At 39.9% G+C, this 21,375-nt stretch overlaps 3 protein-coding genes and 25 non-coding genes across 29 annotated transcripts in view; 3 read left to right on the top strand and 25 right to left on the bottom strand.

Moving 5' to 3' along the window:
* The first annotated feature begins 196 nt into the window (after positions 1 to 196).
* On the top strand, positions 197 to 2,754 carry LOC111195154 (uncharacterized). Its single transcript, XM_022681577.2, has 2 exons — positions 197 to 702; positions 1,927 to 2,754. Exon 2 carries the CDS (start codon positions 1,936 to 1,938, stop codon positions 2,626 to 2,628), a length of 693 nt encoding a protein of 230 aa, XP_022537298.1. The 5' UTR covers positions 197 to 702; positions 1,927 to 1,935; the 3' UTR covers positions 2,629 to 2,754.
* Positions 2,755 to 4,972: 2,218 nt separating this feature from the next.
* trnar-ccg (transfer RNA arginine (anticodon CCG)) lies at positions 4,973 to 5,045 on the bottom strand. Its single transcript has one exon. It is a non-coding gene; the product is annotated as a tRNA-Cys (tRNA).
* A 29-nt stretch (positions 5,046 to 5,074) lies between these two features.
* trnar-ucu (transfer RNA arginine (anticodon UCU)) lies at positions 5,075 to 5,147 on the bottom strand. Its single transcript has one exon. It is a non-coding gene; the product is annotated as a tRNA-Arg (tRNA).
* Positions 5,148 to 5,176: 29 nt separating this feature from the next.
* trnar-ucu (transfer RNA arginine (anticodon UCU)) lies at positions 5,177 to 5,249 on the bottom strand. The gene has a single exon. It is a non-coding gene; the product is annotated as a tRNA-Arg (tRNA).
* Positions 5,250 to 5,278: 29 nt separating this feature from the next.
* On the bottom strand, positions 5,279 to 5,351 carry trnar-ucg (transfer RNA arginine (anticodon UCG)). Its single transcript has one exon. It is a non-coding gene; the product is annotated as a tRNA-Arg (tRNA).
* A 29-nt stretch (positions 5,352 to 5,380) lies between these two features.
* trnar-ucg (transfer RNA arginine (anticodon UCG)) lies at positions 5,381 to 5,453 on the bottom strand. The gene has a single exon. It is a non-coding gene; the product is annotated as a tRNA-Arg (tRNA).
* A 29-nt stretch (positions 5,454 to 5,482) lies between these two features.
* trnar-ccg (transfer RNA arginine (anticodon CCG)) lies at positions 5,483 to 5,555 on the bottom strand. Its single transcript has one exon. It is a non-coding gene; the product is annotated as a tRNA-Arg (tRNA).
* A 29-nt stretch (positions 5,556 to 5,584) lies between these two features.
* On the bottom strand, positions 5,585 to 5,657 carry trnar-ccg (transfer RNA arginine (anticodon CCG)). The gene has a single exon. It is a non-coding gene; the product is annotated as a tRNA-Arg (tRNA).
* A 29-nt stretch (positions 5,658 to 5,686) lies between these two features.
* trnar-ccu (transfer RNA arginine (anticodon CCU)) lies at positions 5,687 to 5,759 on the bottom strand. The gene has a single exon. It is a non-coding gene; the product is annotated as a tRNA-Arg (tRNA).
* Positions 5,760 to 5,788: 29 nt separating this feature from the next.
* trnar-ccg (transfer RNA arginine (anticodon CCG)) lies at positions 5,789 to 5,861 on the bottom strand. The gene has a single exon. It is a non-coding gene; the product is annotated as a tRNA-Arg (tRNA).
* Positions 5,862 to 5,891: 30 nt separating this feature from the next.
* trnar-ccu (transfer RNA arginine (anticodon CCU)) lies at positions 5,892 to 5,964 on the bottom strand. Its single transcript has one exon. It is a non-coding gene; the product is annotated as a tRNA-Arg (tRNA).
* Positions 5,965 to 5,993: 29 nt separating this feature from the next.
* Positions 5,994 to 6,066, bottom strand: trnar-ccg (transfer RNA arginine (anticodon CCG)). Its single transcript has one exon. It is a non-coding gene; the product is annotated as a tRNA-Arg (tRNA).
* A 29-nt stretch (positions 6,067 to 6,095) lies between these two features.
* trnar-ccu (transfer RNA arginine (anticodon CCU)) lies at positions 6,096 to 6,168 on the bottom strand. Its single transcript has one exon. It is a non-coding gene; the product is annotated as a tRNA-Arg (tRNA).
* A 29-nt stretch (positions 6,169 to 6,197) lies between these two features.
* On the bottom strand, positions 6,198 to 6,270 carry trnar-ucg (transfer RNA arginine (anticodon UCG)). Its single transcript has one exon. It is a non-coding gene; the product is annotated as a tRNA-Arg (tRNA).
* A 30-nt stretch (positions 6,271 to 6,300) lies between these two features.
* trnar-ucg (transfer RNA arginine (anticodon UCG)) lies at positions 6,301 to 6,373 on the bottom strand. Its single transcript has one exon. It is a non-coding gene; the product is annotated as a tRNA-Arg (tRNA).
* A 30-nt stretch (positions 6,374 to 6,403) lies between these two features.
* trnar-ccg (transfer RNA arginine (anticodon CCG)) lies at positions 6,404 to 6,476 on the bottom strand. The gene has a single exon. It is a non-coding gene; the product is annotated as a tRNA-His (tRNA).
* A 30-nt stretch (positions 6,477 to 6,506) lies between these two features.
* Positions 6,507 to 6,579, bottom strand: trnar-ccg (transfer RNA arginine (anticodon CCG)). Its single transcript has one exon. It is a non-coding gene; the product is annotated as a tRNA-Arg (tRNA).
* Positions 6,580 to 6,609: 30 nt separating this feature from the next.
* Positions 6,610 to 6,682, bottom strand: trnar-ucu (transfer RNA arginine (anticodon UCU)). Its single transcript has one exon. It is a non-coding gene; the product is annotated as a tRNA-Arg (tRNA).
* Positions 6,683 to 6,711: 29 nt separating this feature from the next.
* On the bottom strand, positions 6,712 to 6,784 carry trnar-acg (transfer RNA arginine (anticodon ACG)). Its single transcript has one exon. It is a non-coding gene; the product is annotated as a tRNA-Arg (tRNA).
* A 30-nt stretch (positions 6,785 to 6,814) lies between these two features.
* trnar-acg (transfer RNA arginine (anticodon ACG)) lies at positions 6,815 to 6,887 on the bottom strand. Its single transcript has one exon. It is a non-coding gene; the product is annotated as a tRNA-Arg (tRNA).
* Positions 6,888 to 6,917: 30 nt separating this feature from the next.
* On the bottom strand, positions 6,918 to 6,990 carry trnar-ucg (transfer RNA arginine (anticodon UCG)). Its single transcript has one exon. It is a non-coding gene; the product is annotated as a tRNA-Arg (tRNA).
* A 29-nt stretch (positions 6,991 to 7,019) lies between these two features.
* trnar-ccg (transfer RNA arginine (anticodon CCG)) lies at positions 7,020 to 7,092 on the bottom strand. Its single transcript has one exon. It is a non-coding gene; the product is annotated as a tRNA-Arg (tRNA).
* Positions 7,093 to 7,122: 30 nt separating this feature from the next.
* Positions 7,123 to 7,195, bottom strand: trnar-ccg (transfer RNA arginine (anticodon CCG)). Its single transcript has one exon. It is a non-coding gene; the product is annotated as a tRNA-Arg (tRNA).
* Positions 7,196 to 7,225: 30 nt separating this feature from the next.
* Positions 7,226 to 7,298, bottom strand: trnar-ccg (transfer RNA arginine (anticodon CCG)). The gene has a single exon. It is a non-coding gene; the product is annotated as a tRNA-Arg (tRNA).
* Positions 7,299 to 7,327: 29 nt separating this feature from the next.
* trnar-ucu (transfer RNA arginine (anticodon UCU)) lies at positions 7,328 to 7,401 on the bottom strand. The gene has a single exon. It is a non-coding gene; the product is annotated as a tRNA-Arg (tRNA).
* A 30-nt stretch (positions 7,402 to 7,431) lies between these two features.
* On the bottom strand, positions 7,432 to 7,504 carry trnar-ucg (transfer RNA arginine (anticodon UCG)). The gene has a single exon. It is a non-coding gene; the product is annotated as a tRNA-Arg (tRNA).
* A 5,734-nt stretch (positions 7,505 to 13,238) lies between these two features.
* Positions 13,239 to 15,080, top strand: LOC111195155 (uncharacterized). The gene is made up of 2 exons (XM_049472281.1): positions 13,239 to 13,375; positions 14,051 to 15,080. Exon 2 carries the CDS (start codon positions 14,060 to 14,062, stop codon positions 14,696 to 14,698), a length of 639 nt encoding a protein of 212 aa, XP_049328238.1. The 5' UTR covers positions 13,239 to 13,375; positions 14,051 to 14,059; the 3' UTR covers positions 14,699 to 15,080.
* Positions 15,081 to 19,025: 3,945 nt separating this feature from the next.
* LOC125787693 (uncharacterized) overlaps positions 19,026 to 21,375 on the top strand; it is an 87,298-nt gene continuing 84,948 nt past the window's right edge. For both annotated transcript variants that reach the window (XM_049472279.1, XM_049472280.1), the window contains exon 1: positions 19,026 to 20,583. In XM_049472279.1, coding sequence (XP_049328236.1) covers positions 19,359 to 20,012 — 654 coding nt within the window. In that variant the 5' untranslated portion in view covers positions 19,026 to 19,358 and the 3' untranslated portion in view covers positions 20,013 to 20,583. The remainder of the gene's footprint in view (positions 20,584 to 21,375) is intronic.

The following is a 21,375-nucleotide window of genomic DNA, read 5'->3' as shown; positions in this document are numbered from 1 at the left end:
AACCTATAAAGTGGCCAGTTAGAGGATGCACAAGGTAAAGTAGGTGTTTCTAATAAAGTGGCTAGTGAGAGGAAGCACAAGGTAGAGTAGGTGTTTCCAATAAAGTGGCCAGTGAGTGAAAGCAGAAGGTAAAGCAGGTGTTTCTAATAAAGTGGCCAGTGAGTGAAAAGATAAGGTAAATAGGTGTTTCCAATAAAGTGGCCATTGGGAGCACAAGGTAAAGTATGTGTTTCTAATAAAGTGGCCAGTGAGTGAAAGTACAAGGTAGAGTAGGTGTTTCCAATAAAGTGGCCAGTGAGTGAAAGCAGAAGGTAAAGCAGGTGTTTCTAATAAAGTGGCCAGTGAGTGGAAGGATAAGGTAAATAGGTGTTTCCAATAAAGTGGCCAGTGGGAGCACAAGGTAAAGTATGTGTTTCTAATAAAGTGGCCAGTGATAGGAAGGATAAGGTAAAGTAGGTGTTTCTAATAAAGTGGCCAGTAAACAGAGTTGAGAATCTGTACTGTACGTATGATGTAATGTTGGTTAACCAGTTTTAAAAGGAATGTTGCATAATGCTGCTTCCTGTTTCTGTACATCACTCTGTTTAAGTTTCTGTTTCTCAGAAGACGATCTGCTTTATTGCACAGAGCATCAGTCCTCAGTTATCACTTTCATCCAGCATCTTCGACACACTCTTCCACACTCCGAGCAAACTCACTACGGTATGTTGAATTTGTTATTGATTCTTCTGTTGTTGTACTTTACTAGCAATCTTAAATCTGCTCTAAACACCTTTGTTTGCTGTATGAACATGAACAGATGATGGAATCCTGTATTTGGACGTTTTATTTTAAAGTTGTGACACGCTTTGTAATTGGGGCTGTATTGATGAACGTCTTTGTTGGCGGTTAAAGAGTTTCACCCTGTAACTGGATACCCCCTCTAGAGAGTAAATCTCTCTCAAATCTGGACTGAGTATGTATTATTGTTGTAATAACATTATCAGATGATTTAACATACTGTATATCCAGATAATTCTTATGGCTCGCAGGTAAAAATTCAGGGGTGGCGTTTTTTTTTTTTTTTTTTTTTGGGCTACATTTTAAAATGACTGTGGCCGCCAAAAAATACAAAAAAAAAGTGGGTGTTGCCTTGAATGTTATGGGCAAATGTGTACAAATCGACACTAAAATCAATCTGATCCTAATGATCAACAACAATGAGAGACAGAGAGAGAGAGATTAAAAAAAGAAACAAAAAAAATTAAAAAGCAGAGAAGAGAGTTCAGGAGGGGCAAGAACCGAGATGAGTAAGTAAAAAATAAAAGTCAGTTTTCTTTGCTACTTATGTTACTATTAAATGTTGAGTGGAATATAAAACTGTTATAAAAGAACGAATAAAACACTAATGTTACAATATTATTAATGACCTAATGAGGTAAATAGCAATACTGATAATAAATCCCTTATAAACAAAAAACTAAGTCGTACACTCATAGTTATTTTGCAATTTGCTTTAAATGTGTGACAGACATATATTTTGGGCTAGTTTAAGCTTCTGAAGGGTGAGTTTTAGACCGAGTTTGGGTTGGATGTTTTTGTTGGACCTGGCAACCCTGAGTTAACCTAAAGTATCTAATATTGTTGAAGAACATTATCAGATCATAGACTGAAATAGATCTCTGAAATATGTTTTAATGGGCATCTTTATTGGAGGTTAAAGTGTTTGACCCTCTAACTGGATACCCCTCTCGAGAGTGAATCTATTTTAAATCTGCTCTGATACGTAATATAATGTTGTAAGAAAATGATTAGATATTTTAATGTTTATCTAGACTTAAAACATGTTATTATTGAGGCTACTTTGCTGGATTTTAACTTTTTCAACAAAGCAAAATAAAAAAGTCCCTTTTCAGATCTTTATTTCTGTGTTTGATTTGTTCTTAGAGCTGAACTATGGTGAGAAATCAGACCCTAACCACTGTCCCGGATCTTGTGGACTCTGGGTTTGGGCGGCCGCCCCCCCGACACGGACTCAACCTCCTGTACTGGTTTGTGACCCAATGTTTGCAATTCGGCTACAACCAGATAACCGTTCTCTGCACTCCGTCTACAGGAGTCTACGGCTTCAGACTTTTCCATAATAGAGAAATGATTCTTCCTGTTACCAACCTGCCCTACTATGAAGTTGGCAACCTGCACCATTATGCAGCCAAAGACCTGCCTGATTATGTGAGGAGAGAATACACCGGTAACCTAGACGACAGCAACACCGACCGTATCATCATCTGCATCAACGGCTCAAGACTGGAGAACCTCTACGTCACACGACACAAAGGCCAGTGGAAATTCAACTCAAACCAAACCTTCTGCATCAGTCCAGAACTACTGAAAACCATCAAGAGCCTGACACGAGATAATTTCCTCAGACAAACAACCTCCCGTTACATCACCATTCCTGAGAGCACCAGAGAGACGCCCCAGAGAGACGTCCCAGAGAGACGTCCCAGACAGACGCCCACCATGCAGAATAGCCAGCCATCCCAAAACTGCAAGTGCTGCAGCGGCTGGTGTTGCTGCATCGCAGTGTTTATTTTAATGATTGTGATTTCTTTAACCATCTTCCTGCTAACTAAATATCTAAAATAGAAACAGCAGAATCTTCAAACCTTAACCTAATGCTTCTATTGATCATCTGTCTGAAGCCTGAAGCCCAACATCTGTTTCTGCTTGTTTTAATTCCCACGTTTAAAAATAAAAATAACTTTTAAATCATGAATTGTTTCATTATTTTTGACTGATTAACTTTTGTGGATCTTCAAAAAAGTAAACCTGCGAAAAGATCTAAAGTTATGACATTAAGATAAAAATGAAAGATTATTAAAATGTTATTGATGGGTTGCAGACTATAAATCTTGCGACTGGACAGAAAAAAAAAAGTGTTGCAAATTGGCGGAAACTTTGTTGTAAAGCCAGCGCTGTGTGGGTGAGAATTATCCTCATTGCTTGATTCGCTCAATAATGAGGCAGCTTCAACCAAACAGCTGACAGAACACGGTACCTACTGTCAAATATGGTTCAGGGTTAATGATGATTTGTGCAAGTCCACCTCCTTTTAATGGCTTAAAAATGTACATGAAGGTTTTGGAGAGTTAAAGTCTGATTGAGATGCTGTGGATGATCTTAAACAAGCAGATCATGTTCAAACCCTCCAATGTGTCTGAATTAAAACAATTCTGTAAAGAAGAGTGGAACAAATTTTCTCCACAGAGATGAGAAAGACTCGTTGACAGTTATCAGTAAAGCTTGATTGCAGTTGTTGCTGCCAAAAGTGAACAACCAAGTTATTAGATTAAAATATATTATTATCATTATTATTATTACTCAGGTATACATATAAATACAAACAGCTCTGGACAAACGAAGAGACCCCTTCAGATTCTAATTCAGTTTCTCTGAATTTGCTATTTATAGGTTTATGTTTGAGTAAAATGAACATTGTTGTTTACTCCTGGTGCAAACATTTAAGCAGTTCAGCTTGGATTGATGGCTTGTGATCATCTATCTTCCTCTTGATTATATTCCAGAGGTTTTCAATTTGGTAAAATCAAATAAACTCAAAGAAAACATCAAAGAAACACAGGTGTGTTTATAGGTACCTTTAGATAAAGTGAATGATGAGTACAGTGTTGAGGATCTGTAGTGAAGACAGATAACGTAAGTAACCTGGTTTTGGTGTTGGACAGGAATGTTTGGACTTTGCTTCAATATTTCTACTTCCTGTTCCTCTGTGCTGCTCTGTTGTGTTTAAGTTTCTGTTTCTCAGACTTTGATCAGATCTGTTGTCAGTCTTGGCCAGAAGCTCCAGCACATTCCCTCTCTATACGGTACAGTAGGAGTTTTATCTTCTGAATCCTTCTAAACTTTCAGTGTTTTTTTCAGTGTTTAAGTGTATTTTAATGATTCAGTTATCACATTTTAAACAGTGTGACAATTTTATTAGATGATGTACCAAACAATTAGGACACTATTATTGGTATTTTAAGTAATTTTCCTATAAACATACGTAAGACAATAGTGTAATATTGATGGTTTGAGAAAATAAAACTATACATGTTTAACTTGCCCTGATGTACCTGATCAGTCAATAACTGTTTCATTTTCTAATTGTTCTTATTAATTTAGAATTGCAGGGTTACTGTAAGCTATAATTAATGAAAATGTATTTAGCTAACCAGTTAGCTAGAAGCTGGAGGTTGTGGATAGCCAGAATTTAGTCCTATACTTAGTTTAAATTAGTTTCTTAGCCCTAAAATTGTTTTCCACCGGATCCAACTGATCAGCTAATAAACTAATATATTTAACTGGGCTGAGCCCCGAATTTTTACAAACCCAGGCACCTGGTTTAGAAGACCAGCGCTCTGTCCACTGAGCTATGGAGCCGTGCAGGTGTACCTCGAGCTAGCTAACTGCGACTCCAGCGAGGATCGAACTCGCGACCTCTATGGAGCCGTGCGACTTAAATAATATTTAAATACAATTTTAATAAAAAATAAAAACTTGCAAGTTGAAAAGGGTAATAATATAACATGATCAAATTAATATATATATATATATATATAACAGGGTATTAAACAAGAACAAAAAATATATATAATACAATTTAAAATGTTAGAGTAAGGATCAGGAACATAAAATAATAACATAATACCATTAATAAACTAAAATTAAGCTAGTTAAATTATGTTAACATAATACTATATACGCTATATCTGCTGGAGGAATCGCCATTTATATGCTTCTCCTTAACATTATCTCAGATTGCTTCGTCTGCAAGTCTTCCTAATGTGTGGCCTAAAAAGCATAATTAGGTCCCACTGAGATTCGAACTCGGATCGCTGGATTCAGAGTGGTGATCAACCATTACACCATGGGACCGGAAATGCCTTTACCCCAAAGTTGTAGAAAAGGTTTACCTCGAGCTAGCTAACTGCGACTCCAGCGAGGATCGAACTCGCGACCTCTGGTTTTGTAGACCAGCGCTCTGTCCACTGAGCTATGGAGCCGTGCAGGTTTACCTCGAGCTAGCTAACTCCGACTCCAGCGAGGATCGAACTCGCGACCTCTGGTTTAGAAGACCAGCGCTGTGTCCACTGAGCTATGGAGCCGTGTAGGTTTATCTCGAGCTTGCTAACTGCGACTCCAGCGAGGAGCGAACTCGCGACCTCTGGTTTCGTAGACCAGCGCTCTGTCCACTGAGCTATGGAGCCGTGCAGGTGTACCTCGAGCTAGCTAACTGCGACTCCAGCGAGGATCGAACTCGCGACCTCTGGTTTAGAAGACCAGCGCTCTGTCCACTGAGCTATGGAGCCGTGTAGGTTTACCTCGAGCTAGCTAACTGCGACTCCAGCGAGGATCGAACTCGCGACCTCTGGTTTAGAAGACCAGCGCTCTGTCCACTGAGCTATGGAGCCATGTAGGTTTACCTCGAGCTAGCTAACTCCGACTCCAGCGAGGATCGAACTCGCGACCTCTGGTTTCGGAGACCAGCGCTCTGTCCACTGAGCTATGGAGCCGTGCAGGTGTACCTCGAGCTAGCTAACTGCGACTCCAGCGAGGATCGAACTCGCGACCTCTGGTTTCGAAGACCAGCGCTCTGTCCACTGAGCTATGGAGCCGTGCAGGTGTACCTCGAGCTAGCTAACTGCGACTCCAGCGAGGATCGAACTCGCGACCTCTGGTTTCGGAGACCAGCGCTCTGTCCACTGAGCTATGGAGCCGTGCAGGTTTCCCTCGAGCTAGCTAACTGCGACTCCAGCGAGGATCGAACTCGCGACCTCTGGTTTCGGAGACCAGCGCTCTGTCCACTGAGCTATGGAGCCGTGCAGGTGTACCTCGAGCTAGCTAACATGCGACTCCAGCGAGGATCGAACTCGCGACCTCTGGTTTCGGAGACCAGCGCTCTGTCCACTGAGCTATGGAGCCGTGCAGGTGTACCTCGAGCTAGCTAACTGCGACTCCAGCGAGGATCGAACTCGCGACCTCTGGTTTCGGAGACCAGCGCTCTGTCCACTAAGCTATGGAGCCGTGCAGGTTTACCTCGAGCTAGCTAACTGCGACTCCAGCGAGGATCGAACTCGCGACCTCTGGCTTAGGAGACCAGCGCTCTGTCCACTTAGCTATGCAGCCGTGCAGGTTTACCTCGAGCTAGCTAACTCCGACTCCAGCGAGGATCGAACTCGCGACCTCTGGTTTCGAAGACCAGCGCTCTGTCCACTGAGCTATGGAGCCGTTGAGGTTTCCCTCGAGCTTGCTAACATGCGACTCCAGCGAGGATCGAATTCGCGACCTCTGGTTTCGGAGACCAGCGCTCTGTCCACTGAGCTATGGAGCCGTTGAGGTTTCCCTCGAGCTTGCTAACATGCGACTCCAGCGAGGATCGAACTCGCGACCTCTGGTTTCATAGACCAGCGCTCTGTCCACTGAGCTATGGAGCCGTTGAGGTTTCCCTCGAGCTTGCTAACATGCGACTCCAGCGAGGATCGAATTCGCGACCTCTGGTTTCGGAGACCAGCGCTCTGTCCACTGAGCTATGGAGCCGTGCAGGTGTCCCTCGAGCTAGCTAACATGCGACTCCAGCGAGGATCGAACTCGCGACCTCTGGTTTAGAAGACCAGCGCTCTGTCCACTGAGCTATGGAGCCGTGCAGGTTTACCTCGAGCTAGCTAACTGCGACTCCAGCGAGGATCGAACTCGCGACCTCTGGTTTCGTAGACCAGCGCTCTGTCCACTGAGCTATGGAGCCGTGCAGGTGTACCTCGAGCTAGCTAACATGCGACTCCAGCGAGGATCGAACTCGCGACCTCTGGTTTCGAAGACCAGCGCTCTGTCCACTGAGCTATGGAGCCGTGCAGGTGTACCTCGAGCTAGCTAACATGCGACTCCAGCGAGGATCGAACTCGCGACCTCTGGTTTCGGAGACCAGCGCTCTGTCCACTGAGCTATGGAGCCGTGCAGGTGTACCTCGAGCTAGCTAACTGCGACTCCAGCGAGGATCGAACTCGCGACCTCTGGTTTCGGAGACCAGCGCTCTGTCCACTGAGCTATGGAGCCGTTGAGGTTTCCCTCGAGCTTGCTAACATGCGACTCCAGCGAGGATCGAATTCGCGACCTCTGGTTTCGGAGACCAGCGCTCTGTCCACTGAGCTATGGAGCCGTGCAGGTGTCCCTCGAGCTAGCTAACATGCGACTCCAGCGAGGATCGAACTCGCGACCTCTGGTTTAGAAGACCAGCGCTCTGTCCACTGAGCTATGGAGCCGTGCAGGTTTACCTCGAGCTAGCTAACTGCGACTCCAGCGAGGATCGAACTCGCGACCTCTGGTTTCGTAGACCAGCGCTCTTGTCCACTGAGCTATGGAGCCGTGCAGGTGTACCTCGAAGCTAGCTAACTGCGACTCCAGCGAGGATCGAACTCGCGACCTCTGGTTTCGAAGACCAGCGCTCTGTCCACTGAGCTATGGAGCCGTGCAGGTGTACCTCGAGCTAGCTAACATGCGACTCCAGCGAGGATCGAACTCGCGACCTCTGGTTTCCGTGCAGCCGTGCAGGTGTACCTCGAGCTAGCTAACTGTGACTTAAATAATATTTAAATACAATTTTAATAAAAAATAAAAACTTGCAAGTTGAAAAGGGTAATAATATAACATGATCAAATTAATACATATATAACAGGGTATTAAACAAGAACAAAAAAATATATAATACAATTTAAAATGTTAAAGTAAGGATCAGGAACATAAAATAATAACATAATACCATTAATAAACTAAAATTAAGCTAATTAAATTATGTTAACATAATACTATGCCTTTACCCCAAAGTTGTAGAAAAGAGCTGATCTTCCTCTCCTAAATATTCAGAAAATTAGCTTGGTCCCTGCTCTCCTTCACTATCGCTCATTAGTATAGTCCTGATAAACGATAAATGATCCGCAGTGGACTCTGTCCCCCTTTTATAGACTCTCGCTCTGATGACGTCATCGCGAGGGAGAGCGATGACGTCATCGGGCCAGAGAGAGCGAGCGCGGCAGAACGTCCTTTGAACTGCGGATTGGTGGAACAGTCGCTTAGCCCCGCCCACTTTTACACACTGATGTGTGTATTTAACCGCACCCAGAGCGGTGTACTGAAGAATATAAACAATATTAAAGTGAATTTATTATCTTATAATAGAGTTAATATAGTATTATCTAAATTATATTACAATATAGTGGTATCTACAATATATTATAATATAGTGTTATTATAGAATTATATATATATATATCATATTATAAAATGGTATTATCTATATTATATTGTATTATAGTTTTATTATCTCATAGTATAGTACTAATATAATATTATCTATATTATCTTATAATATATTATTATCTATATTATAGTATTAATATAGTATTAGCTGCTATATTAAGCTACAATTAATAATGTACTAAACAAATATAAATACTTAAAATATCAGAAAAATATAGGTGTTTCTAATAAAGTGGTCAGTGTGTGACAGTGCAAGATAAGTATGTAATGTAGGTGTTTCTAATGAAGTGGCCAGTGTGTGGATGTGCAAGCGAAGTACAGTAGGTAATGTAGGTGTTTCTAATAAAGTGGCCAGTGTGTGAAAGCACAAGCTAAGTACAGTGTGTAATGTAGGTGTTTCTAATAGTGGCCAGTGTGTGAAAGCACAAGCTAAGTACAGTACGTAATGTAGGTGTTTCTAATAAAGCGGCCAGTGTGTGAAAGTGCAAGATAACAAAGTAATGTAGGTGTTTCTAATAAAGTGGCCAGTGTGTGAAAGTGCACGATAACAAAGTAATGTAGGTGTTTCTAATAAAGTGGCCAGTGTATGAAAGCACAAGCTAAGTACAGTACGTAATGTAGGTGTTTCTAATAAAGCGGCCAGTGTGTGAAAGTGCAAGATAACAAAGTAATGTAGGTGTTTCTAATAAAGTGGCCAGTGTGTGAAAGCACAAGCTAAGTACAGTGTGTAATGTAGGTGTTTCTAATAAAGTGGCCAGTGTGTGAAAGCACAAGCTAAGTACAGTGTGTAATGTAGGTGTTTCTAATAAAGTGGCCAGTGTGTGAAAGTGCACGATAACAAAGTAATGTAGGTGTTTCTAATAAAGTGGCCAGTGTGTGAAAGCACAAGCTAAGTACAGTGTGTAATGTAGGTGTTTCTAATAAAGTGGCCAGTGTGTGAAAGTGCACGATAACAAAGTAATGTAGGTGTTTCTAATAAAGTGGCCAGTGTATGAAAGCACAAGCTAAGTACAGTACGTAATGTAGGTGTTTGTAATAAAGTGGCCAGTGTGGGAAAGCAGAAGATGAGGTCAGCAAAAACATAATTGTGATAATCTCGTCTAAATTTCAGATGTTTCTCATTTTAGGACTGTTGTAAGAACCTGATCAGATGATGTCCTGTGTTACTTATTCTAGATTCTAGATTTAAACCAATTCATTATTGAAGCAGTTTTGTTGGACATCTTTGTCGGATTTTAAAAACTCAGTTTGTTTACTTCTCTGTTTGATTTGTTTTTTAGAATAAAATTATGGTGAGAATTCAGACCCTCCACACTCTGCTGGATCTGCAGAAGTCTGGGTTTGGACGGCCGTCCCCCAGACACGGACTCAACCTCCTGTACTGGTTTGCAAACCGATGTGTTGAGGTCAGCTACTGGAACCTGATAACGGTTCTGTACGACCCCAGGACCAGGGTCTACGGCTTCCGACTTTTCCACAACGATGAAGAGCTTCTACCTGTCACCAACCAGCCCTACTATTTAGTGGGCAACCTGAACCATGATGAAGCCAGAAACCTGCCTGATTACGTCAGGAGAGAATACAACAGAAATCTGAACATCAGCTACACCGACCGTATCATCATCTGCGTCGGCCGCTTCAGTATCAGCGTCTACGTGACGAATTTCAACCCAAACCAAACCTACCAGATCAGTCCACAGCTTCTAAGAACCATCAGGAGAATGGAGCGAGAAGATTTCCTCAGAGAAACCACTTCTGTCATCAGCTACATTCGTAAGAGCGTTAAGAAATGCTGCAAAATGCTGCTTCATTTTCTGTCGTTTATAACGATTGTGTTTTGTATCGTCATCATCTTTCAAGAAAAAAATAATAATCCCAGAAAAGTTTCATAACTTTACCTCATGCTGTTAGTGTTGATCCTAAAAGCCTGAGTTATGTTTTTAATCCCCACTTTTAACAATAAAATTCTAAACAACTTTGCAGTGTTTCATTGTGTTTTATTGAATGAAAAACAGGATTTTATTGTAGAAGTATTGTGTATCACACAGGTGGCCAAAAAGCGTTGCAATCTGCCAAATACTGGGAAAAAAATGGACAATACCGGCTGTTTGTTTGGTTAAACATTGTCCTGCTGAAAAATAAGTGTCCCTAGTCCCCCTTAGTGTCCCTTGTATCACTACTAGTAGTGCTCGTCACGAGGCTTGCATGGACAAACCCAAATGTTGAGTCCAGACAGAACTTTAATTGGTTCACAAAACACCCACTGCACCCACTGTCCAATACTGAGTGATCTCTCACCAAGAGGTGCACTACCCCAAAAGTAGCTCTCAGATGAAGCACCAACACAGTTAGTGTTACAAATGTTTAAATGGGTTCTTTGCAAGGGTAGAACATCTTGCGCTGAGTTAATATTAGTGAACACGTTTCTGTATAAAGAGAGGAAGTGTTTACATCTTCAGCTTAACGCAGAAGAGTCCCTCCTCCTTCCTAACTTCCTAGATCCTCTCTCTCTCTTTCTCTCTCTCTTTCTCTCTGTTTCTCTCTCTCTCTCTCTCTCTCTCTCTCTCTCTCTCTCTCTCTCTCTCTCTCTCTCTCTCTCTCGGGTATCAGAGAGTCTCTGTGCAGCTGCAGTAAACAGAGCTGAGATTGGACGTACACCTGCCAGAGATTTCAGGTAAGATAATTTTCTCTCAAATTTTATTTCTTTTTTCTTAACTCAGATCAGATTGAGATGATTTGAGATGATTTGCCTCCCTGGACATCACAAAGATATCTACACGGGTTGGTGTGTATCGTTTGTGTTGAGTGAAGCAAGAGATACATTAAATCAGAGCAGAGTAAGAGTGGTAACTTGCTCTTACAGCCTACAACTCTGAGACTTTAAATGTACTTTAAATGTATTTAACACTGTGTCCTCTAATTTACTTACATTTATATTCTCCTAATTATAATTACAAAGCATTGAAATACATTTAACTGTTATATTAATGTAATACCTCACTCCCCATGTCCTCATGCCTTATGGTTTAACCCTTAGAACCCTACAGACGGATTTTCTGTCCAAAATCTCACCTTGTGTCCCTTAACCCTTTAAAATAATCCATATATGGTTAGAAAGGGCGGAGCTTACTCTTTCTAAAAATAGGGATCACATCCCAGTGCGATAAAGCTAAATCTACAAGAAAACCATTGAGTAAAACACCTAAAAAAGTGAAATCTCCTTCCCCAACCAATATTATTTACCTTTAGTGCTTCAAACATATTTATATGATGTTTCAAACCAAATAATATCAGTAAATAAAGACTCAAAAGTGTCCACAGAAAAAGTGTGAAACTACCTGCTTTACTCAAACTAAAGCTAGGTATGGTGTGCGCACTACTTTATATAGTTTATATTTCACTTGCACTTTTTTGCTAAGTATTTATTTTGCATTAAACATTTTTATGTATTTAGATTAAAAAGTTTACATTTTTGTATATATTGTAGTTTTCTTTATGTGTCCTAATTAAAATACTGAAAGGTATAGGCTGCTCTGAGTGTCAGGTTTTTAGTATCTACATGTATCCTAGAGGTGTGATTATTGATTATCAAGAGAAATAAATCCACCTGACGCTGTTTCTCCATGTATTTTATCAAAGTAATTAATAAACAATGTAATGAACCATCATCAATATTCTTATGCTTTCATCTCATATACACTCTAGTCTAAACATGATCCGTTCCAGGAATATATAACACTTCTGCTTCCTTTTACATTTTAAATGATTATATTTTTGAGCAGGAGTGTGACTTCTGGAGTAAAAGAGATCAGGGCATGTGACTGTCTGATATAATTACTGTGTTATAAGACCTGAAAGAGGAACTGACAAAAAACTAAGAAAAAACACACCAAAACATAACATATAACGGTTGAAGCCTATGGGAAAGGTGGAAATATGGCAGAAGCCAATGGGAAAGGTGGAAATATGGCAGAAGCCAATGGGAAAGGTGGAAATATGGCAGAAGCCAATGGGAAAGGTGGAAATATGGCAGAACTCAATGGGAAAGGTGGAAATATGGCAGAACTCAATGGGAAAGGTGGAAATATGGCAGAAGCCAATGGGAAAGGTGTGAGGTTTACTCATCGAGAGTGCACTCCCCAAACACCGCCTAAAGGCAGGTAAATTCATCAGCATGCCTGGCTAGACAAACTTAAGCACAACCCATTGTTTCTGTAGTTTACAGCAGAAGGTGCTGGTAGAGCAGGTAGAGCAGGTAAAGCTCTGAATTTGATCAGATGTAGTTTATTTGCGTTTCATGAGCAGCAGTGATTAGTCTCAGCCAGCAGCTCCGACACGCTCCTACACTCAAAGGAGACTCGGTACGGTATGTTGAATTTTCTTTTTTTTTTTTTTTTTTTTTTTTCTGTTCTTGTAGAATTTGTATTAAATTCCTTTTCAAACAATCAGGACTGACAGGGACTATTTAACAGGCCAGCATTGCGTTTTTTTGGCTTCATTTGGCCTCAATTTAGCTTGACATTGACTCAAATCATATACTTGTAGATTGGTTTAAGACTTAAGAACTTTCACTAAGGGGTGTACTCACTTCTGCTGCCAGTGGTTTAGACATTAATGGCTGTATATTGATTTATTTTGGGGGAAGAATAATTTACACTGTTATATAAGCTGCACACAGACTACTTTTCATTGTGTCAAAGTGTCATTTTGTCAGTGTTTTCCTGTGAAAAGATATACTTTAATATCTGCAGAAATGTGAGGGGTGTGCTCACTTTTATGATACACTGTATATATGTGTATGTATGTGTAAATAGATAGAATAAACATAGCAGCTCCACAGGTGTGTTTCTAGGTACCTATAGATATAGTGAATGATGAGTACAGTGTTGAGGATCTGTAGTGAAGACAGATAACGTAGTTAATCTGGCTTTGATGTTGGACAGGAATGTTTGGACGTTGCTTCATTAATTCTACTTCCTGCTGTTTTGTTTAAGTTTCTGTTTTTCAGACGTTGATCAGATCAGACCTGTTGTCAGTCTCGTCCGGCGCCCACACACTCCTTCACTCTGAATAAACCAATACGGTACAGTATGAGTTTATCTTCTGACTCCTTCTATAAACTATCAAGATTGTATTTTAACTGTTAATTGATTACATTTTTTAATTGTTTGGCTTTTTTACTATTTTACATTCTGAGCCATTCAGATCTTATGTTTTAAACATGCATGAATGATGTACTGCTCCGAACAAATGAGACACTAAACACAAATACTGTTATTTTAAGTAATTTTCCTAGTGGTTGGTGAACATCAACATAAACATATTTATTTATGAATGTGTGGAAGCACAAGATAAGTAGGTAATCTAGGTGTTTCTAATAAAGCAGCCAGTATGTGGAAATGCAAGATAAGGCAGATGTTGTTGTTGGAATATACAAATGTAAAATTATCCTAAATTAATAAAATATTTAATGTGCCATCTATAATAACTAAATACAACAAGCAATATTGAGATCAGCAAAAAAAACGTAATGCTCAGAGGTTATGTCCATGTTCTATACGATAAATTAACAACGTAACTGTCATAATCTAGAAGAGCTTGATGTAAGAACATGATCAGATGATGTTCTGTGTTCAGTCATTCTTACTAGATTTAAACCAGTACGTTATTGAGGCAGTTTTGGTGGACATATATCTTTTTGACATTAAAAACTATAAATAAAAAATTTAAAAAGCTTCACTTCACGATTTGTTTTTAGAATAAAAATATGGCGGGAATTCAGACTCTCAACACTCTATGGGATCTTCTGGACTCTGGGTTTGGACGGCCGTCCCCCAGACACGGACTCAACCTCCTGTACTGGTTTGCAAACCAGTGTTTGGAAGTCGACGACTGGAACCAGATAACGGTTCTCTACAAGCCCAGGACCAGGGTCTACGGCTTCCGACTTTACCACAACAATGAAGAGCTTCTTCCTGTCACCAACCAGCTTTACTTTGAAGTTGGCAACCTGAACCATGAAGAAGCTGAAGACCTGCCGGATTACGTCAGAAGAGATTACAACAGTGATCCGTACTACAGCAACGCCGACCGCATCATCTTCTGCATCACCCGCTTCAGTGTGAACAGCGTCTACGTGACGAGCCACAGGGACAAGTGGACCTTCAACCCAAACCAAACCTTCTGCATCAGTCCACAGCTTATAAGAACCATCAGGAGCCTGACGAGAGAAGATTTCCTCAAACAAACCCCTCCCCCTCAGTACATTATTACACAGAGCACCCCAGAGCGAGCCAATCAGCCTTCCCAAAACTCTGCTGAGGAATGCTGGGAATTTCTCTTCAGATTTCTGCCATTTACCATCCTATTATATTGTTTATTCATCTTCAGAAGTATCTGCACATAGTGGGATATTAGAAGCTTTCAAGATCAGCGACTTTGAATGCATTTATTAACAATGAAATTGTGTTATTTGTGTTGCATCAGGATTTTAACCATAAAACATGATTGAGTTTACTAAATCTATCTGATTCAATTTGAATTTGGAATTAATATTCAGGAATGGGTCAGGGATCTTAATACCGGTCCACGTCAAACCATGTCTAGAAATCGTAATGCGCAGTGCTTTTAATCATGGTATTTTTTTTTATATATATGCTAATAATCTTTTCCTTGTTATTATTATTATTATTATTATTCAGTAATTAGTTTGTTGGACTGACCATGGCTAAAATTTTTATTTTGTCGAGCCTAAATTGTGCTTTAATAATGGTCTCAAAGGGGGCAGGGGGGGGGGGGGGGCAACCACCCCCTCACTCCCCTGTCCTCAGGGCTATTGGTTTAAAAAACAAAAGTGCCTTCTAGAGTGGCTGCCCTTCTTGTCTGAAAAAGTGATCACGTGCCGCTTTTTGCAGTAAATTATGAATGGAATTATGAAATTATGATCTGCCTTCTAGACTCTTAGAGGTCTTAAGTTCCCCAAAATCATAACCAAGTGCTTATTCATGTTCTCTTCTCATAGTAAAGGGGGTCTCTAGATGTCTGAGAAGGATAGAACATGTCTGGAAGCCACTTTATTAGTAATTTTAATATTTACCTTTTATTTTTTCATCTCTGCCCTTCAAACACCTACTACTATCCATCCCTGAAGCTTCCTGTGGTAAGAAGCTCTTTAACCTGCTTAATTCCAGACACACACACACACCTGTCTATACACACACCTGTCTATACACACACACATACCTATCTATACACACACACCTGTTGACTTACCTAAAGAAAAGTTAAAAAGAATCTGTTCAGAAAATCAAAGGCACAGCTCATCATCTCAGACTCTTTCATTAAATAAGTCCTGAAATGAAAGTTGGACATAAAGGCTCTTTAGGGACAGTAGGAAGAATACTGGACAAAATGAGTAATGAACACATCTATTTAACTTCATCAAAATGGGATCTGGTGATGTCAAACCAGCAATAAAATAAAAGGGTAGCTGAATATATTGCTTATCCTTGGTTGGACATCACTAGGCCACATTTTGAAAAAGTTACGTAGATTTGTTCATTACTCATTTTGTGTGGTAGTTTAAAGGGCTTAAAGGTAAAATAAATAAAATTTGATAAATAAAAAGACAAATAAAACTCAACTAAAACAGACTGTCTGAAGGTGGCTAGTGATTAATAGTTTAAAATGATTCAGTGACTCCAGTGAGCTGAGTTTAAAAGTTTTAGAGTCTCCTACGATACTTTTTTTAACCGCGATCATTTTTGCAGACGTCGATAACAGCCATCGGGTCTCCGCACGAGTTTGTTTACATGAGAACGCTGGATTTCTAGTGCTGCTCTCCCACCGGCTCTTTATCTGAGGCAAAGTCCAATCTGTCAGACAGCGACATCTATCGGTTAATGAGTGTAGTGCACGCAGAGCTGCACCAGTAACGGTGCCACTGTAACACACAGCGGAGAGTGTGTGGAGATGTGTCTGCTGAGAAATGACATATGGAAGCCACGTGAGCATGGCATGTCCTGCACATATCACTACTAGTGGTGCATGATTGTGCTCATCACGAGGCTTGCACACTCAAGCCAGACTTTCGGATCCTAGACAGAACTTTAAATGATTCACAACACCCACTGCTACCAATTATGATGGAGGTAAAGAAACAACCATCCTGCTTCTCTTAGACCCTTTCATAGATTTTTAATTGGGCAAAATATATTTTAGTGTGCTGTAGATGAGTGTCCAACACTGAGTGATCTTTCACCAAGAGGTGCACTACCCCAAAGAAGCTCTCAGATGAAGCACCAACACAGTTAGTATTACAAATGTTTAAATAGGTTCTTTGCAAGGGTAGAACATATTGCACTGAGTTAATATTAGTGAACACGTTTCTGTATAAAGAGAGAGAGCTCTTTTTTCAGCTTAATGCAAAAGAGTCCCTCCCCCTTCCTAACTTCCTAGATCCTCTCTCTCTCTCTCTCTCTCTCTTTTTTTCTCTGGGGTGTCTGAGTCTCTCTGTGCAGCTGCAGTAAACAGAGCTGAGGTTGGATGTACACCTGCCAGAGAACAGAGGTTTTTATTTATACCGGTGCTTCCCCCAAAAAATTAGAATATCATTGAAAAATTACTTTATTTCAGTAATTCAGTTCAGAATGTGAAATTCATATATTATATAGATGTATTAAACACAGTGATCTTTTTTAAGCTTTTTATTTATTTTATTGTTGATGATTATGTCTTGCAGCTAATGGAAACCCACCAAAACAGCCTAGCGTTCAAAGGGTTAAAAAACAAATGTGCCCTCTAAAGTAACTGCCCTTCTTGTCCGAAAAAGTGATCAAGTGCCTCTTCTTGCAGTGAATTATGAATAGAATTATAAAATTATGATCCAGCTTTTAGACTCATAAAGATCTTTAGAAGGGGGTCCCTACATGTCTGAGAAGGATAGAACATGTCTGGAAGCCTCTTCAGCAGATCCTTTTATTTTATTTATTAATAATTAGCTTAATTATTTAATTCAATTTTTTTACATTTAATTTTTTTCATCTCTGCCCTTCAAACAGTTACTACTATCCATCCCTAAAGCTTCCTGTGATAAGAAGCTTTTTAACCTACTTAATTCCAGACACACACACCTAATAAATAACAAATGTATAGTTATATAGTTACGTATTGATTATGATCAGGACCCATAAACTAATAAATAAGTCCTGAAATGAAAGTTGGACATAAAGGCTCTTTAGGGACTGTTGGAAAAATACTGGACAAAATGAGTAATGAACACATCTATTTAACTTCATCAAAATGTGATCTGTTTACGTCAAACCAGCAATAAAATAAAAGGATAGCTGAATATATTGCTTGTCTTTGGTTGTACATCACTAAGTCGCATTTTGAAAAAGTTACGTAGATTCATTTATTACTCATTTTGTGTGGTCATTGTCTTACGGTCCCTTAGGTGCTGTTTGGTGCTGTAAATATAGACTTGTAAATGCTGTGACGTTGCCTCCAGTCCTATTGAATCTCTAATTTCAAAATACTGCCCAAAATCATTAGTGTCACCATATCTCTATCTCCCCTTTTTATTATCTTTGAGATTCCGAATTCCAGTTGGATTTTGCTTCACTTATAGCCAGGAGTAGAATATTATTACAGTGGAAATCTCACAAAGCCTCCTTCTTTTAGCTTCTGGCTCACAGACATGATGTTCTTTCTAAAGTTGGAAAAATTAAGTATGCTTTGCCTGGATCAACAGACCAATTCCATTTTTATAAATAGTTACTAAGAGTAGGATCCTTAATCTTTCTACATTGTCAATGTTTCAACAAATCTCTAACAGCAAAAACAAAACATCAACAACTGTGCAGACTACAAGCCACAGTCACACAAGCACTAAGTGTTCTGTATCCTCTTACTGATGAAACTGGTGGAGCAGACTGGGCCAGGTAGAGTTAGTAAAGGGAGTAAAGCAGGTACACAAAATTACAAAAAAGCAATTTGTCATTTGTAACTTGCTCTTACAGCCTCAAACCCCGAGCCTAGGCCAACGCAATTTAATAAAAGGTAGTGGTGACTACATATGAGAATGTGTAGGTTGAGGGAGTGACTACACACTGAGGGTAAGCATGGGTGGAATGCACACCCAATATGGCAGAAGCCCATGGGAAAGGTGGAAATCTGGCAGAAGCAAATAGGAAACTTTAGAGTGGCAGAAGCCCATGGGAAAGGTGGAAATCTGGCGGGAACCAATAGGAAACTATAAAGTGTCAGAAGCCAATGGGAAAGGTGGAAATATGGCAGGAATCAATAGGAAACTACTGTACATAGTGGCAGAAGCCAATGGGAAAGGGGTAAATATGGCACAAGCCAATGGGAAAATACATAGTGTCAGAAGCCAATGGGAAAGGTGGAAATATGGCAGGAACCAATAGGAAACTACATAGTGGCAGAAGCCAATGGGAAAGATGTGAGGTTTACTCATCGAGAGTGCACTGCCCAAACACCGCCTAAAGGCAGGTAAATTCATCAGCATGCCTGGCTAGACAAACTTAAGCACAACCCATTTTTTTCTGTAGTTTAAGCAGAAGGAGCTGGTAGAGCAAGTAGAGCAGGTAGAGCAGGTAAAGCTCTGAATTTGATCAGATGGGTTTTATTTGCGTTTCATGAGCAGCAGTGATTAGTCTCAGCCAGCAGCTCCGACACGCTCCTACACTCAAAGCAGACTCGGTACGGTATGTTGAATTTGTTTTTTTGTTTTTTTTCTGTTCTTGTAGAATTTGTATTAAATTCCTTTTCAGTCAGTCTGGCACATGACTGGCAGACACTAATAGTCATTTGGCATCAATTTAGCTTGATTTTGACTCAGATCACATATTTTAGATTGTGTAAGACTAATGCAGACTAACTCGTAGAGGACCCCACTAACTGGATACCCCTCTTGAGGGGTAAACTGTGAAATTAGTAGACTTATACAAAAAGCCTACCTTCTCTGATCTTTATTTATTATGTTTGATTACTATGTTATCTTTATTTATTATTTATTATGTTTGATTTGTTCTTAGAGCTGAACTATGGTGAGAAAGGAGACCCTTGACACTTTACCGGATCTTGTGGACTCTGGGTTTGGGCGGCCGCCCCCCCGACACGGACTCAACCTCCTGTACTGGTTTGTGACCCAATGTTTGCAATTCGGCTACAACCAGATAACCGTTCTCTGCACTCCGTCTACAGGAGTCTACGGCTTCAGACTTTTCCATAATAAAGAAAAGATTCTTCCTGTTACCAACCTGCCCTACTATGAAGTTGGCAACCTGCACCATTATGAAGCCAAAGACCTGCCTGATTATGTGAGGAGAGAATACACCGGTAACCTAGACGACAGCAACACCGACCGTATCATCATCTACATCAACGGCTCAAGACTGGAGAACCTCTACATCACACGACACAAAAACCAGTGGACCTTCAACCCAAACCAAACCTTCTGCATCAGTCCAGAACTACTGAAAACCATCAGGAGCCTGACACGAGAAGATTTCCTCAGACAAACAACCTCCCGTTACATCACCATTCCTGAGAGCCCCAGAGAGACATCTACCATGCAGGACTACCAGCTTCCACCAATCTCTGCTGAGGAATGCTGTGGAATGTGCTGCAGTTGTCTTTTTATTCTGTTTATAATTACTGTGTTTGTTTTTATCCTCTACTCCTATCTCTTTAAATAGTATAACATTAGAAGCCTTATCTGTTAGTTATACTGATTTAACTCTGTTATCTAAACATAGCTGTTACCACCCACGAGGGCTCCACCTACTGTCTGTTTAGGAAAAAAAACTAAACAAAAACTATTGCATTCCTATTTAAATAAAATCATTTTATATCCCCAAAAATAATATAAAGCTCTGAAAAGGACCAATCCAGTTTCTTAATCAGTTTCTCTGATTTTACTATTTATAGCTAAATGTTTGAGTAAAATATTATTGTTTTATTCTATAAACTACAGACAACATTTCTCTCAAATTCCAAATTCAAATATTGTCATTAAGGGCATTTATTTGCGGAAATTTAGAAGTGGCTGAAATAAAAGATGCAGAGCTTTCAGACCTCAAATAATGCAAAGAAAACAAGTTCATATTCATAAAGTTTTAAGAGTTCAGAAATCAATATTTGGTGGAATAACCCTGGTTTTTAATCACAGTTTTATGCATCTTGGCATCATGTTCTCCTCCACCAGTCTTACACACTGCTTTTGGATAACTTTATGCTGCTTTACTCCTGGTGCAAAAATTCAAGCAGGTCAGTTTGATTTGATGGCTTGTGATCATCCATCTTCCACTAGATTATATTCCAGAGGTTTTCAAAGAAAAGCATCATTTTAAGTGGTCTCTTATTGTTTTTCTCCAAAGCTGTGTATATTTTTTACTATGCTTTTGCTTTATACCGAATTAACTGATTTCTATACTGAAATTGACTCTTTATACTAAAGAACTCACTCTTTTTAACATTAAGTAATACAAAAGCCCTGAGCTGCCAATGGCAAATGAAATTAGTTGTGTGTGTGGTCACACATGTTCAGGAAGAAGAGAGTAATACATTTACTTAGTCATTAATGGCTAGACATTAATGGCTGTATATTAAGTTATTTTAAAGGAAGAATAAATTCACACTGTTATATAAGCTGCACATAGACTACTATTCATTGTTTCAAAGTATAATTTTGTCAGTGTTTCCCATGAAAATATATCTGCAGAAATGTGAGGGGTGTGCTCACGTTTGTGATACACTGTATATATGTGTAGGTATGTATATATTTAAAGATACCTATAGATGAGTGAATGGTGTGTACAGAGTTTATGATCTGTAGTGTAGATAACACAGTTATGTCGGTCGTTCGACGGACACTGTTACTCAAATGGCTTGCATGTACTCGCCTTAAACAAAATAGTAAAAGAATTGAAATAATTACAGCTGGAGACCAGGTTCTTCAAGAAAGGTGGAGATCCATCTTTTATTAAGCTTTAGATGTTACATCACCGGTGATTCCGTAGATCTCAATGACAAATACAGGCATTGCACAGTGTTTTATAC

This window comes from Astyanax mexicanus, chromosome 25 (genome assembly GCF_023375975.1).
Source record: "Astyanax mexicanus isolate ESR-SI-001 chromosome 25, AstMex3_surface, whole genome shotgun sequence".
NCBI lineage: Eukaryota > Metazoa > Chordata > Actinopteri > Characiformes > Acestrorhamphidae > Astyanax > Astyanax mexicanus.
This window is presented reverse-complemented; position numbering and strand designations above follow the sequence as displayed.

Bases quoted from the DNA above. Each gene is read 5' to 3' on its own strand.
- LOC111195155 (XM_049472281.1), top strand. From the start codon at position 14,060: ATGGCGGGAATTCAGACTCTCAACACTCTATGGGATCTTCTGGACTCT.
- LOC111195154 (XM_022681577.2), top strand. From the start codon at position 1,936: ATGGTGAGAAATCAGACCCTAACCACTGTCCCGGATCTTGTGGACTCT.